The sequence below is a fragment of the Prunus avium genome, chromosome 4 (genome assembly GCF_965620075.1).
Source record: "Prunus avium chromosome 4, drPruAviu1.hap1.1, whole genome shotgun sequence".
NCBI classification, from domain to species: domain Eukaryota; kingdom Viridiplantae; phylum Streptophyta; class Magnoliopsida; order Rosales; family Rosaceae; genus Prunus; species Prunus avium.
This window is the reverse complement of record NC_142287.1, coordinates 26,628,636-26,642,942: the sequence shown is the minus strand read 5'-3', so window position 1 is coordinate 26,642,942 and position 14,307 is coordinate 26,628,636. Positions and strand designations below refer to the sequence as shown.

Sequence of the window (14,307 nt, the reverse complement as noted above, 5' to 3'; positions counted from 1 at the left end):
TTTGTTTTGAGTGGAAGAAAGTACTTTTTTTTTTGGGTTTGGGTGTGATAAATACTGTTAGTTTAGTTGGATCTTTAGAATGACATCACTGAGAATCGAACTTGGGCTTTGTACCAATGAATATGCGCTAGAAACAAGCTTCACCAAATACACTTTTGTTTCATTGTGCTACCTATTGGAGTTAATATACAGTTTTTATACTATTAATATAATGTTTTAAAAAAAATATTTGGGGGCCCTGTGTAGTGGCACCACTTGCACCATGTCAGGGCCACTTCTGGTTATTTTGATATTGATGTCCTATGGACGAAAGTACATTTCCGAACCACATTAACTCCTTGATCTTCTTATTTAATTGGTTACATTATTTGGTTAAGTTTGTTGATTTCTGTTCTAGATACTAATCAATGCTAAAATTATGATCACATAAAACAGGTATCTTCTCTGTTTGATGTGACCCAAAATTTTCAAAATCAGAAAAAGAGAAATTCCAAAACCTTGAAATAAAGAAACAAAGTTGAATTGTTCTTTTAGATGAATTAATTAGTTTGAAATAAACGAGATAGAATAGAGGCTACCACCCACTTCATTTGTAGCCAAGTAATTTATACATTTACGTATTTGTTTCCCTTGTAAATAATTCTCAGCCAGTAGCCACAAGACTTGCATAAAAAAGTTCATTCCAGGTGTCAGGGACACCAGCAAGGCACCAGTGACTGCAATCGTTTCCTTTATCCCCACCCAAACCGTATGCAGATGGGTGCCCATCTTTCCTCAGTTCCGATAGCAATGTTATGTCCAGCAAAGTTACTGGGGATGACATGGCAGTCAACACTTGGTTGACCACAGTTGCTGCTGCTGGTGATCCTCCTGGGTATTTTGAACCACTTACAGGTTGATTTTGTCCTTTGCAAGTTGCTGACTCTGACTTGTCCCATTCTTTTCCTCTGCTCCGCCAGTAACAATATATTCGCAAAATAATATTTGTTAATTAAATATTTCCGGATTTAGGGAGAATAATAGTAAGAATATATAACATGTGTATGCATGATAGATGCAATAATTTTGCTATCTAATAATTTTGTTTTTAATACAAGTGATAATCTACACTATTAAGGTGCAATAGCAAGTCAATATCATTTTTCCCTAGGCTAGACCTCATTGGCAATTTTGCTATGTAATTAAATTGATAAAAGCTTACACTATATTTGATTAAATATATGACTAGTTTAAATAATAGATGGAAGTTAGAGAAGAAGAAAAATGTGTGATTAAATTACTAAGTTAACCATATTTTTATAAATATTACACTTAATAAGGGCTAATAGGGTCTAGCCTAGTGAAAAAGGGTCTTCACTCGCAGACTAGAGGTCTCAGGTTCGAACCCCCATGACATCAGTTGTGTGTGTGAGAGAAACCCCCTCCCTATAGTTTAGACTATCACTTATACTAAAAAGTTAAACTTAATAAGGACATAATTGATATACTTTACCCTTTTCGATTTGCAAAGAACCGAGTTCTCTTAGATTGTATATATAATATAGTTATTGAAAAGTTCAACTCGAACTTGTAAAATTGCAATAAGTCAAATGAAAATTTTCCATATCCTATATGGTGAAATGACAAAGAATTTGAATAAGACTAAGGTTAATTTGAGGGTTAAAAGAGGAAATCGTACATGTAATGAGTTGGAGAAATGCCTTGAAAGAAAACTTTGGTGTTGGCAGCATCAACATTAGAGTCCACCCACTTGGACCAAGTAGTTAATCCCTCTCTAAAAGCATCCAAACGGTCCATATCCTTCACTATCTTACCTCCTGCTTCTATGTAGTCCCATCTGAAACTCATAAGACAACATAATTAATTAATGCATGCAAATTAAGGCTTCTAATTACTAATTATATATTATACAAGTGATAGTTTACTTTAAACCAATCTAAATTATAAAATGGAGGATTTGAACTCGGGTGCAAAATGGGGAGCACATTCGCTCTAGCCAACTTAGCTAAACCCATGTTATGTATTATAATAATAATTTTTATTTCTTAAGGAATATATAATTGCGTATTGCAATGCAAATAATTGTGTTTTGTGTGGTTTATGTTTCACGTACGGTTGTTTGCTTCCTTTGTGGAGCCACCAATGCCATGTATTGAAGATAAGCACGTCGTATCCTTTCCATGTGTTGCCGTTTTCAATAGAGTCCAGCTTTAGAACCCTGCCTTCCTTTGTATCCACTAGGTCCACCAGAAATGCATTGCGAGATAACCTAATTGAAACATCATAATCCTACAAAATCCAAAGTGTGACTAATAATAAGATTATATATTCACTGGGCCCTACACCTAATAATTTAAGGTTAATTTCAAGATGAACATGTTCTCCTCCTTATAAAGACTCACGGTCATCCAAAAGAGTATATAATTTGTCCTCATATACTAATTAATAAGACTAATCATCCACATTTTGTTAGAAAGTGGGACTCATAGTTGGTGAAATGTGTCTAACTAATTATAATTACGTAATGCTATTCTTACCACATTCTCATACTACCTTATGTGGCAGATGAAGTTGACAGTCACATCAATTAAAAAGTGTCAATAAATCATAAAATATAAGAAATATTAAATTAATTTTATTTGATGTGGATGTCACGTCATCTGCCAAATAAGATGATATGGGAATGTAATATACAAATGTAGTAAAAGTAGCATTATTTATAATGATTATCAGAAAAACTCACGGGCCAAGAAAACGCAGAGATGTCGGCTTTCCTTGTTAGGGCATAGTTGGTTTGGGGCACTGCAGCATGCAACATGCATGTTAGTGATTGCCATTGGTTGAGGCTTAGAGAGTCCCCTACGAATAGTATCTTCTTCCCCTTTAACCTCTTCAACAGGTCCCGACCATTGAATCTGCACCACATATAGAGTTTTTCTATGTTAAGGATGTCTTATTGCAAGAAAAGTGTACACATCCTTCTTAGGATTACATAACAATATATTTTAACGATCGACACCGTCTATATTTTAGATTATTCATGCCAAAAATCATCCAAATTCGAAGTCTTTTAGTAATCTAAAATGTGTTTAAAAAAACAATCATTAAATAAAACAGAAATGAAAAAGTTGGATAATCTTTAATTTGTAAGAGAATAAAAAAAGTGATCAGGTTCGATCATTGATTTCCTGATCAGGAAAATAAGGACATCTTTACTATATAAAAGCCTCTATATGCATATATTGCAAAATGATATCTGTATATGCATTTGTCTGAAGTGTGTAATGTGTCGGTGCATGACATTATTATTAGATATTTGTATTTGTGTCGCATAGTGTATGTTTCTAAACTCGTATATGTGTGTACAAGCTTACTTTCTGAATCAATTATTTGTCTCCGATGCTTGCTAGCTGCTGAATATAAAAGTCAACGACAACCTACTTAATTATATACTAGAAAATGTTATATTTGTCGAGAATATTTTTGCTCACTACTTTAACTCAAAGTGTATCTTCATCATCCTTCTCAATACTTAACACGTGTCCATATGCATTACCATGGTTCAATAAATACAAAGTAAAAGTTAACTATGGTTATGCATATGGATATATGTCAAATATTAAAAAGGGTGGTGATGATACATCTTAGGTTAAAGTGGTGAGCAAAAATATTTCCATATGTTGTCAGACTGTTAATTCAAACTATTAATTAGGCGAAATAATGTTTCAATTTTAATGGCAGGTCATTGTGATAAGAGAACATTACCCCTTATACAAATACTCGTCTTTTTGTTATTTACAAAATTCGACATACATAAATAAAAATACTGAAATTATTAATTGTCAGAAATTTAAACGATGGAGATTTAAATTCCGTCATTTTAATTAGAATTATATGCAATTTTCAATTCCTTCATATCCAAACATAGGCATATAATTAATGAACAACGTTTCAGAAATCATTTCATTTCAGTCTTCAACTAGATGATTTAAATCTCGGACATGGATATATAAGCATGTTTTTCCAACAAAGCAGGCAAACTTTGCCACTATATGAGAAGAAAAGTAGCTAGAGAGAGAAAAAGTCACATGAATTATTACCTTGGCAATGCACAAGCGTCAGGCTTCCATCTATATTTGAGATACCGATCGTCTGGCCGTCCATTGTTTTGGCAGTCAAACTCTTTCTCAATGAAAGGGCAGCTGGAGGTGTCGTAGAGTGGATAGCTTTTATCAAGAACCCAACTCCCATGAAACAAGTCACAGCTGGTCGCAAGTAGTTTTGCATAGCAATGTAATTGGTCTTCATGAAGGCATAGAACTAGAAGAAGAGCATAAGCAACTAAGCCAAAGCCATGCAACATTTTCCCCATAATTTATTGACAGAGAAATTGAGAAATTTGTGGAGAGTGAAAGACCCAGAAAACTCTATAGATAGCTGTGCACATGGTGGACGTTTGAGTTTGTAAGGTGGGGCGTTTGTTTTAATTGCTTCATTGGCTTCACTTGGAGAGACAACAAAGACACCTTTTTCCAATTCTCTTGTCCTTTTATATTGGTATAGCTGTTGTTTGGACGTTTTCTAGTCATGGTCACGCGCAAAGTTGAATTTCTCACCATCTCATTTTCCTACCATTTTATATTTATTATCATGCATCCTAGAACACACTAAATTGACAACATTATGTGTGGCGGCTGATGTGGGAATCTCAATTAATAAGATCACATATAATTTAAGTTTTATTATTTTAATTGAATTCAATTAATAGGGCCGGATACGAGCTAATTAGGTTCCCTTATTCTTTGATTTAAAATAAATATTAAAAAAACTTAAATCACATGTGGTGTCATGTATACATAAACTGTACTGTACATAACATAATGTAGTCAATCCAATGTGTCTAGCATTACTGTTTCTCGAATAACTCTTATTTTTCAGCTTTCAAAATTAACTAGAATGCAAAAAAAATAATATGGTAGCAAGTAATAAATAGTTTTTGGTCGATCATCATTAGCTCAAGTATGAGAAATTGGTTCCTCTTTATCTAGTAGTTTCAAACCTTGTCATATGCAAGAAAAAATAAAGAAATAAGTAAATAGTCTTTGCAACAATTGTCGGCAGCAATATGAAACCCAAGTTTGTATTGTACTTCTTGCAAATTGTTCAAATTATAATTTCTTTTATGCTTTTCTTTCAAAAATCCAAGAAACGAAAATTAAAGTAATTATACATGCTCCTATCCTATCATAAGTGAACAAAAAAAGGTGCTATAATTTCTTGAGCGTGAAATGAGAAAAACATTGGGTGTGAATAGAATTAAAGGTCATTTTCAAGTATACACCACAAAATCTAAAGTTGAAATCATAATTCGTTTTTAGTCACTGGTCACAAGAGTTGCATAAAAAAGTTGATTCCAGGTATCAGGAACACCGGCAAGGCACCAGTGGCTGCAATCATCACAAGAGGTGCTATAGTTTCCCGTTCTTCCACCATTGCCGTACATAGAAGGGTGCCCAGCTTTTCTCAACTGCGACAATAGAGTTATGTCCAGCAAGGTTACTGGGGATGACATGGCAGTCAACACTTCGTTGACCACAGTTGCTGCTGGTGGTGAGCCTGCTGGGTATGTTCTACCAGTCACAGGTTGCGTTTGTCCACTGCATGTTGCTGAATTTGGATCGTCCCATTCTTTTCCACTGCTCCACCAATAATATATATGCATATTTAATAAAATAGGCAAATAATAATAATATATGTTTTTAGTTTTCAGAGATGATTATATAAATATATAGTTAGATTAGAGGGCCAATTATAGCTTTTGGTCTACTAATCTACCAAAAATGGCATAGAGGTCCCAAATTCGAATCGCTATCTTTCTTTAATAAAAGAGGCAATCATGACATACTTGTAATGGGTAGGAGAAATGCCTTGAAAGAAAACTTTGGTGTTGTTAGCATCAACATTAGAATCCACCCACTTGGACCAAGTAGTTAATCCCTCCTTAAAAGCAGCCAAGCGGTCCATATCCTTCAGTATCTGTCCTCCTGATTCAATGTAGTCCCATCTGAAATCATCATTAGACAATCTACAATATATTAGTCGAATGATGGAAGTAACATATTTTTAAATATGAAAATATATATTAATGCTCTTTGGGGTTTGTGATTATAAACTTGCGAATTGCAGTGCAGAATGATTGTAATTTGGGGTTCTCACGGTTGTCGGCTTCCTTTATGAAGCCACCAATGCCAGGTATTGAAGATGAGCATGTCGTATCCCTTCCAATCATTGCCATTTGTAATGGAGTCAAGCCTTAGATCCACCAGAAACGCATTGCGCGATAACAAAACAGAAACATCATAATCCTGCAAAACACCAAGGGGGTGATTTATCTATTGATCAATATATAATTGCCCAATTAGTGCTTAATATATAATTAGTAATTGAAATATATAACATGACCATATTAGATATATGTTGTTAAAAAAGTATAACTTAATTGGTGTTAACTCACAGACATAAAAAACGTAGAGAGGCCTCCTTTCCTTGTTATGGTATAATTGTTTTGAGGAACCGCAGCATGCAACATGCATGTTAGTGACTGCCACTGGTTGAGGCTTAGAGAATCCCCTACGAATAGTAGCTTCTTCCCTTTTAACCTCCTCAAGAGGTCCTCACCACTGAATCTGCACACCATATATTGCAAAATATGAAATAAGTGCTAAGTCCTTTACAAGTACTAATACAATAATGGGTGTCACTGCCAATCATGTTTGTTTCGAAGTACGTATATAAAATGTAGTTATGTGTCGGTATGCGTCTGTATATTGTTAAGAGAGACTCATTCCACGTCGAAAAATGGAAGCTTTGCATTGTAATTTATACAAGTTTGAAAATATATGATTAATGTTACCTTGGCAGTGCACAACCGTCAGGCTGCCATCTATATTTGAGATATTGGTTGTCCGGCCGTCCATTTTTCTGGCAGTCAAACTCGCTCTCAATAAAAGGGCAGCTGGAGGTGTCATAGAGTGGATAGGTAGAATCATCATAAACCCAAGTCCCTTGAAACAAGTCACAGCTGCTGCTGATGTCTACTTTTGCGTAGCAATGTAATTGGTATTCATAATAAGAGCTGGTTGAGGAGATTGAAAGACCAAGTAACTAGCTATATGTAATGTAAGTGACCAGTGATCAGCTAGTGGGTTTGGGTTCACTTGGGGACAAAGACAACATTAATTCTTCCTTGTTCGGCATAATAAGAGCTGGTGTAGCTGTTGTGTGGACGCTTTCTAGTTAGTCATGGCGTAAAGTAAAGCTTACTTTATGTATTATCATCCTTCTAAGAAAAGCCTTCCCTACTTTATTTTTGTATCAATAAATTTATTTGTTCCTGCTCCCACGTATGAACAAAATACTATAGTGTGGTACCACCAATTATATTTAGTTTTGGTCACCACTAGCTCAGAAGAAAAAGTAGGATGAGACAGTGGTCGCAGTACGAAACTATCCCATGACATGTTTACTTGGAATCGAAGAAGTTATGAATCGAGAAAAGAAAAAAATACGAGAGAAAATAAATGAGTATAATATCAACTACTCTCCCTAATTATATATGTGTTAATAAACACAAACGAAATTATACACACATATGCTTATTTATTTGTGGTGATTTTATTGCTGAGTGGATCACATGCATATGCGTAGCCGGGATGTGCTAGCTACGAGAAGATTTGGGCTCGTGTACTCTTGTGGACCCCACTATATGTATTGGGCTAGTATTGCCAGGCCCAGATCAATTTTTTATTAGTTTTGGGCCTTATCCATGTAATAAAATAATTTTTTTTTAAAGATTATTAGTAGATTAGGGGATCCACAATTTTAATTGCTAAACTGTTTTGGTAGAATTTGGGTCTTCTATTAGGCTCTTTGGTGGTTGAGCTTGTATCAGAATTAGGCTCTTTTATTCCGATCATTTATAAGTTCACCAAACAACATCTCAAGTGTTCACCCAAATTAATTGAAAATTTTCAATCCAAGCCGAGCCACCAAACGTAACTTCAACCCAATGTGATAAAACCAGTTGAGTCACAAACATTTTTTCTGGAGCGGGATTTTGCATATCACAATTCCAACTTTGAAAAAAAAATAGTAGTACAGAAAACTCTGAATATCATTATAAATCAATTATTATTTTTTCTAAGAAGTCGCCAAATTCTATAATTTGGTGGTATGAATTAAATGAAAAACGTTTCAAAGAATAAAATTGTAAAGAATCTCGTTCCAAGTATCTGGGACTCCACAAAGGCACCAATGACTACAATCCATTGCTGTGGTGCCTCCCAACCCATAGATTGAAGGGTGCCCATCTTTGCGCAGGAGCGACAGGTTTGTTACATCTAGCAATGTCACAGGCTTTGTGATTTTGCTTAGGGCGTTCTTCAGCACACTCAGAGCTGGTGGCAAACCTCCTGGATATGTCGATCCAAGCAAAGGCTCCTTCTGCCCTACACAACTTCTTGCCTTTGGCTCATCCCATTGGCTCCCACTAAAATCACAATCACAAAAAGAAGGTCGTAAGAGACTATTTTCTTGATTTCATGACTTCATTCACGTGCACGTGGACAGTTATCAGTCGTTAATGTACGTATTTAAGATTGACAACGATTCACGAGTACTTGAATTAGATTTAACATTCAATGTTCAATATTTTAGTTTAAGTTTATTAAAATAAGGAACTTACTTGTAATGAGAGGGAGAAATTCCTTGGAAGAAAACTTTAGTTTTTGCAGGATCAATGTTTGAATCCACCCATCCACCCCAAGTCATGAGTGCCTTCTCAAAAGCAACCATCCGGTCAATGTCTTTGCTGACCCGGCCTCCTACTTCAACATAATCCCATCTGAAAAATTAATTTATAGAATTAATTAACCATAAGAAAATTGTAGATTTTAGTTATTAGGCATACGGCTGAGAGGGTCCTCTGCGATTCCACCAATGCCATGTGTTGAAGATGAGCATGTCAATCTCCTTCCATAACTTGCCTCCCACAATTGAATCAAGCTTCAAAACCCTACCAATCTTTTCTCTTACAACATCTACTAGATACACATTGCGGTCCAGCATCACTTTCAGTCCGTAATCCTGCAGTAATTTCAATCATAAATTTTCACCACAAAATTTACCCCACCACCCACAACCAATTTTTTTAAAAAAGGACCACATGGTTCATGTTTGGTAGAATCTTGACAAAAGTTCATGTCAAGTTGTCCAAGGAATTGAAAGCTGAAATTAATTTCACACGAGACTAAACATGGACCAGCAATGAATACTTTTGGTGGAAGATGACTTCATCTTCCCTCTATCATTCTTCCATTACTTTTGCAAGTGGCCAATCAATAAAAGAAGTGGATGAAATTGAAAACCAATAAGTCTAAACTGTCAAGATGGATTCATCTCACCCGACCCAACCCAACCCAACCCAACCCAAACCGATGTGACTTCAGTTGAATATAGTTGGCAATTAGATAAACAACTTTCTTACTTTGTCTAGATTAATATGATTTAGATTCAAAGTCCGACAATGTACAAAGTGTTATGTTTAACAAGAGAGTTTTGTGTGCACGTATAAATAATGTGGGATTGAGTACATACCGTAAAAGTGAAGATAGATACATCCTCTACTCTTGTGACATTGTAATTAGCATTTGGGACGGCTGAGTGAAGCATACATGTCAAGGACTGCCATTGATTTCGGCTTAATGAATCTCCAACGAACATGATGCTCTTCTCTCTAAATCTTTCTAAAAAGTCAACCCCGTCAAACCTACAAAACCAAACTACTAATTACATTTTTATTTGTTACATCTGAATTAATTAGTAGTGGCCATGCCCACTTGTGTAATGTGTTGAAAACGATAATCATTATTCATCATGGAGGGACCTGCGTGACAACTTACAACTGTATAAAAAGTTCAATGACAGTAAAATGCCAGGCTGCAGGCAGGTTCAGTAAATGCACAAAAAATAATGTGAAAAGGAAAATAATAATTTGGATTTTACTTACACCAATTTCTTATTTTATATCCCAAACAATCTTTTCTTTTTTGAAGACTTACTTAGGGTCTCTAGGCCGATGAATATACTTTTGTATCTTAAGACAATCACGTACTGTTACATGAAAAAATTAAAACGCAAACATATTAATACGGGATTGGTTTGAAATAATGGCATCCCGATCTAAATAGGATGTTGAAGGTGGACGTCATAGATAGTACTTGGCAGTATGTGTAGGTATAAAGGGCCCGTGAGCTTTATTATTACTACTTTAATAAATAGTTTGATTAATCGTCATATGAGTAGCGTAGTGGGCATGAGTTGAGTGGGACTTGAAAAAAGAATCTCTATAGTCATCACATGATCAAGATTCAAGAAGACAATCACAGTTCACACAAACCAAAGATGTAATGCGACCTATCAAAGGCTGCCAGCACCAACTTTTTCCATGCAGCCAAACATTAAATTTCCCAGGAAAATCATTGTGAGAGAGAAGCACTACACTACTTTATATATATAATATTCCTATGTCTATGATGGGCTCTCTCTGTCACAAATTTTTGGGCTTTTTTTAAACGACATTGATCTACCACTCGGTTGAAGTTCACGGGATGTCTACCCAGTAATTATATAAAATTTACTTCATATGTGTTGTAAGATGACAGAAGGGACGCTATAGCTAGAAAAATAATATATATATATATATATAGTAATGCAAAAATAATAACATTGCAGTAAAAAGGAAAGCAATAATTAATAATAATGATAATAATAATAAAAATAATAAGTAGAAGAAGAAAATGGTGGTAATAATGATGTACCTTGCTAAGTCACAGTCATGTGGTTGCCATCTGTATTGGGTGTAAAAATGGTCTGGGCGGCCATTCTTTTGGCAGCTGAACTCTCGCTCGATGAAGGGGCAGGACGACGGATTGTAGATTGGGTAGTTTTCGTCCAAAACCCATCTCCCTGTGAACAAATCACATGATGCCTCTTCACTTGCACCACCATTATTAGGAACAAAACCAACGATAAGCAACAGGCCTAATATTCTAGCAACACAAAAACTGTTATGAACCCAGGAACCCATTCAGTCTTTGAGAGAGAGAGAGAGAGAGAGAGAGAGAGATGTTTAAGAGAAATAATGGCAATGGAATGGGACTACAAACTATTCTCCCTTTCTTTCTCTCTCCGATATTTATAAGTCTCCTTATCCATGTGATGTGAGAGAGAGGATATGGAAAGTTGGCAATTTGCTTTTCCTTTTTTTATATTTTGTTTTAATAGGGTAAGTAACCCATTAAAAGTGTTATTATACAATCATCAAGGAAAATCTTGTTTTACCTTCTCTCAATACCTTACTCAGAAAAATAAAACATATTCCAATTTACTCTTTGCGTCTCGTTTCACTTTTAATTTACTTTCCGCACAAGTCTTTTCTAGTGTTCTTTACATATAGATCCCGTTTGGTTCGCATAAAAGGTTTGATGGGAAATAATTTCTCATGTCAGGCAACCATTCCCATACCTGAATTTACCAAACATGATAAAGCAATTGATTTCTCATTCCCAAGTCTCCTTTCCCATAAACCAAACGCAGCCATAATGGAAAGAAACACTGAAATCAGACATATATAGCTGCGTTTTTCTGTGATGTAATTGGGTTGTTAATGGAGAAGTAATTAGATTCCAAATATATTGATTAGAGCAATGGGAACTTTCCTGTTTCTTCCTTTTCTCCTTCCAATAAATACATAAACAAAATTAATCTCCCTTCTGAGAACTTTTCCATTCTATATAACTAATTTGGTGGTTATTCGCTTTTTCTTTATTGCCTTGACGAGCAAATTGGCTAATGTTTATGCCCTGTACGTTTTTCTCACTTTATTAAAGTTTAATCCTCTTGGTATATTATAAAAATAAAAATAATAAAAGAGTTATTTACACAAACACCCCTTGAGGTTTTCGGTGTTTTCACAAAACCCCTGAAGTTTCAAAAATTACACAAAAACCCCCTGAGGTTTCATACTGATGATTTCATTTCATTAAAAAAAAACTTATGCAAATGAAAAAAGTAACCTCAATGAATGCATGTGCAATCTAATTTCAACGGCTAACATTGTCATTTGGAGAAATTTTTTATATATAAAATCATCAATCTTTGGATGAAAAATCAACGAAAATGGGTTTTGTGAAAACAATATGAAAGCACTTTGGCAAACTGACACCTTCAATTGGCGAGATACCTAATGCCTCAATGAAAACCCGTTGGAAGCACTTTGTGGCCAGGAGCAAGCCGAACTCCGAGCGAGGATTAATCCCACCCTTTGGGTGTGGAGACACCTCGTGGTATTTACACCAAAAAAAAAAAGTGAAACCTCCTCATGGAGTTTTGTGAAAACACCGAAAACCTCATGGGTGTTAGTGTAAATAACTCAAAAAAAGAGTCCATATGAATTTGGTGAGAATAAATAATAGCTTCATCACCAAAACAAGGACCTAAGACAATGTGATTTTAAGAAGGTTAGATATCAAAGGATTCATGTTAGGGTGAGTATTAGCCAAGAAATTCCATCCATTGATATTTTTCGTAACATGGAAATAAGGTGTTTGATGGAGTATCTCACAGTTGATTGTAAGTTTTCCCTCACGAAAAAAAAGTTCATGGATCCGTCATATAAAAAGGGTCGTCTTTACTTAATAATAGATGACCCTTTTTATAAAAAAACAGTCGTCTTTACTTATAATAGACGACAGTTCTTTCAAAACAACCATGTCTTTACCAAAAAAAGGACACTTGATTTTTAAAAGACGACGCTTGTCATACCTGCTGTCGTTATTTTTTGGTCAGATTTTAACTCTGAAGAAAAGCTTTTTAATAAGACGACGCTTTTTTATTTGTGTGCGTCGTTATAAAAAAATTCTCAATAGTATCTCCATTTTTTAGTTGTTTAAGTCACTTATCCACGACGGTTTTTTATTACCATCGTCTTTTTAAAAACAACGACGGTTTTTTGTTCTACCGTCATCTTTTTCTGGTCGTCTTTTGCCCTTTTTGTAGTAGTGTCACTATGGTTACGTATGTAAATGATTCTACATGCACATATAGGTTGCACCATCTGCATTAATTGGGATCACAAATGACGTTCAAAACAAAAAAAATTAAGATCACAAATGGGTTGGAACTTGGATTTGGCTAATAGAATTAGTTCAATATATCCTTGTCTGGCCTTTACCAAAAGGGTTCAATTCTAAATTAGTTCACAAATGCCCCTTTTAGCATTATTGCCCTACTATTGGCTGTACAACTTAGAATTTAGAATTCTGAAGAGACGCAAAAAGTTACAGAAAAAGGCCTATTGTCCACTTGGGGTCGTTGGAGCATTGGAAAGGCTACCAAAGATGACTTCAGCGTATCTCCTTTAGCTGTCTAAGCCTAATCTGCCACTCATATTGATATTGCATGACAAGTTCAAAGCCACATTGTTTTGTAGCAGAATGCTGATTTCCCACCATTCTCTTTCAAAAGTGTTCAAAAAATAATGCTCATTTGTGTTGTACACAATTCTAGAGAAGTTAAGAATTCAAAAGATGGAGATGGCAATGCAAGAATATTCTAGAACAAGCTAGCAGTGGCTGAATGCTCAAGGCGGTGGAACAAAAGCAATTGAAGTTTGAAGAACATTCTAGTACAAGACACATCTGTGGCTAAGAAATGAAGAAGCCCAAGTCGGTGGCTGTGTATGTCGGCAATCAAAGCCTATAAATAGGCATGGTTGTACTTATATAAGGTGGAGTCCAACGAAAAGAACTCCCAAACTATAAGGGAGCCAAGAGCTACCCAAACAAAGCTATGTTAGGGAGCCAATAAGCTCACTAATCTAAGTAAAGGGCCAAATAGCCCAAAACTAATCTAAACCAAGTGTGGTGGCCAATAACCCAATCGGAAAGGCTAGAATGAGGAGGTTGAGTGAGGAGGTTATTTGAGGAAGTGAAATCTCACCATCAACAACTAAAAACAAATGACATGGGGGGGTGCATTGGGGGTCCACACCCCTTTTGATGGTGAGATGGGCCTCCTCAAATAACCTCCTCACATAGTCTCCTCATTATAGAAGCTCCCATAAGCCAATAGCTATGAAGAAGGCCAATTAGCCTATACCAAGCCATGTACTATTCTTCTCCAATCTAATGAAATCACTTTGTTTCAACTATTGTCCTATTATTCTAAACCACTTCACCACATAAACCA

The 14,307-nt window shown here is 35.4% G+C and overlaps 3 protein-coding genes across 6 annotated transcripts; all 3 read right to left on the bottom strand.

Annotated features, from left to right (window-relative positions):
* Positions 1-498: 498 nt before the first annotated feature.
* LOC110744645 (protein trichome birefringence-like 41) lies at positions 499-4,529 on the bottom strand. The gene is made up of 5 exons (XM_088252725.1): positions 4,101-4,529; positions 2,744-2,915; positions 2,114-2,289; positions 1,679-1,837; positions 499-947 (listed from the first exon to the last, which is right to left on the bottom strand). Exons 1-5 carry the CDS (start codon positions 4,370-4,372, stop codon positions 644-646), a joined length of 1,083 nt encoding a protein of 360 aa, XP_088108851.1. The 5' UTR covers positions 4,373-4,529; the 3' UTR covers positions 499-643.
* Positions 4,530-5,289: 760 nt separating this feature from the next.
* LOC110746289 (protein trichome birefringence-like 38) lies at positions 5,290-7,179 on the bottom strand. 4 transcript variants are annotated; one of them, XM_088251950.1, is made up of 5 exons: positions 6,914-7,179; positions 6,519-6,686; positions 6,217-6,365; positions 5,906-6,064; positions 5,290-5,696 (listed from the first exon to the last, which is right to left on the bottom strand). In XM_088251950.1, the coding sequence occupies exons 2-5, from the start codon at positions 6,591-6,593 to the stop codon at positions 5,375-5,377; spliced, it is 705 nt and encodes a 234-aa protein (XP_088108076.1). In that variant the 5' UTR covers positions 6,594-6,686; positions 6,914-7,179; the 3' UTR covers positions 5,290-5,374. The 4 variants fall into 4 exon arrangements, with proteins under 4 accessions (XP_088108076.1, XP_088108075.1, XP_088108077.1 ...); XM_088251949.1 differs by having other exon boundaries at positions 6,515-6,686; positions 6,914-7,177; XM_088251951.1 differs by lacking the exon at positions 6,914-7,179 and having other exon boundaries at positions 6,174-6,365; positions 6,515-6,651.
* Positions 7,180-8,155: 976 nt separating this feature from the next.
* On the bottom strand, positions 8,156-11,220 carry LOC110763496 (protein trichome birefringence-like 41). The gene is made up of 5 exons (XM_088251945.1): positions 10,878-11,220; positions 9,655-9,826; positions 8,969-9,144; positions 8,744-8,902; positions 8,156-8,548 (listed from the first exon to the last, which is right to left on the bottom strand). Exons 1-5 carry the CDS (start codon positions 11,144-11,146, stop codon positions 8,254-8,256), a joined length of 1,071 nt encoding a protein of 356 aa, XP_088108071.1. The 5' UTR covers positions 11,147-11,220; the 3' UTR covers positions 8,156-8,253.
* Between the last annotated feature and the right edge of the window lie 3,087 nt (positions 11,221-14,307).

Bases quoted from the DNA above. Each gene is read 5' to 3' on its own strand.
- LOC110763496 (XM_088251945.1), bottom strand. From the start codon at position 11,146: ATGGGTTCCTGGGTTCATAACAGTTTTTGTGTTGCTAGAATATTAGGC. The intron at 9,827-10,877 runs GTACATCATTAT...TTGGTTTTGTAG, and splicing joins CATGACTGTGACTTAGCAAG to GTTTGACGGGGTTGACTTTT. The intron at 9,145-9,654 runs GTATGTACTCAA...AAATTACTGCAG, and splicing joins TATCTATCTTCACTTTTACG to GATTACGGACTGAAAGTGAT.
- LOC110746289 (XM_088251950.1), bottom strand. From the start codon at position 6,593: ATGCATGTTGCATGCTGCGGTTCCTCAAAACAATTATACCATAACAAG. The intron at 6,366-6,518 runs GTCTGTGAGTTA...GGTGTTTTGCAG, and splicing joins GGCCTCTCTACGTTTTTTAT to GATTATGATGTTTCTGTTTT. The intron at 5,697-5,905 runs GTATGTCATGAT...TTGGTGGAGCAG, and splicing joins ATTTCTCCTACCCATTACAA to TGGAAAAGAATGGGACGATC.
- LOC110744645 (XM_088252725.1), bottom strand. From the start codon at position 4,372: ATGGGGAAAATGTTGCATGGCTTTGGCTTAGTTGCTTATGCTCTTCTT. The intron at 2,290-2,743 runs GTGAGTTTTTCT...TGGATTTTGTAG, and splicing joins TCTCTGCGTTTTCTTGGCCC to GATTATGATGTTTCAATTAG. The intron at 1,838-2,113 runs GTACGTGAAACA...TATGAGTTTCAG, and splicing joins CACAAAGGAAGCAAACAACC to ATGGGACTACATAGAAGCAG.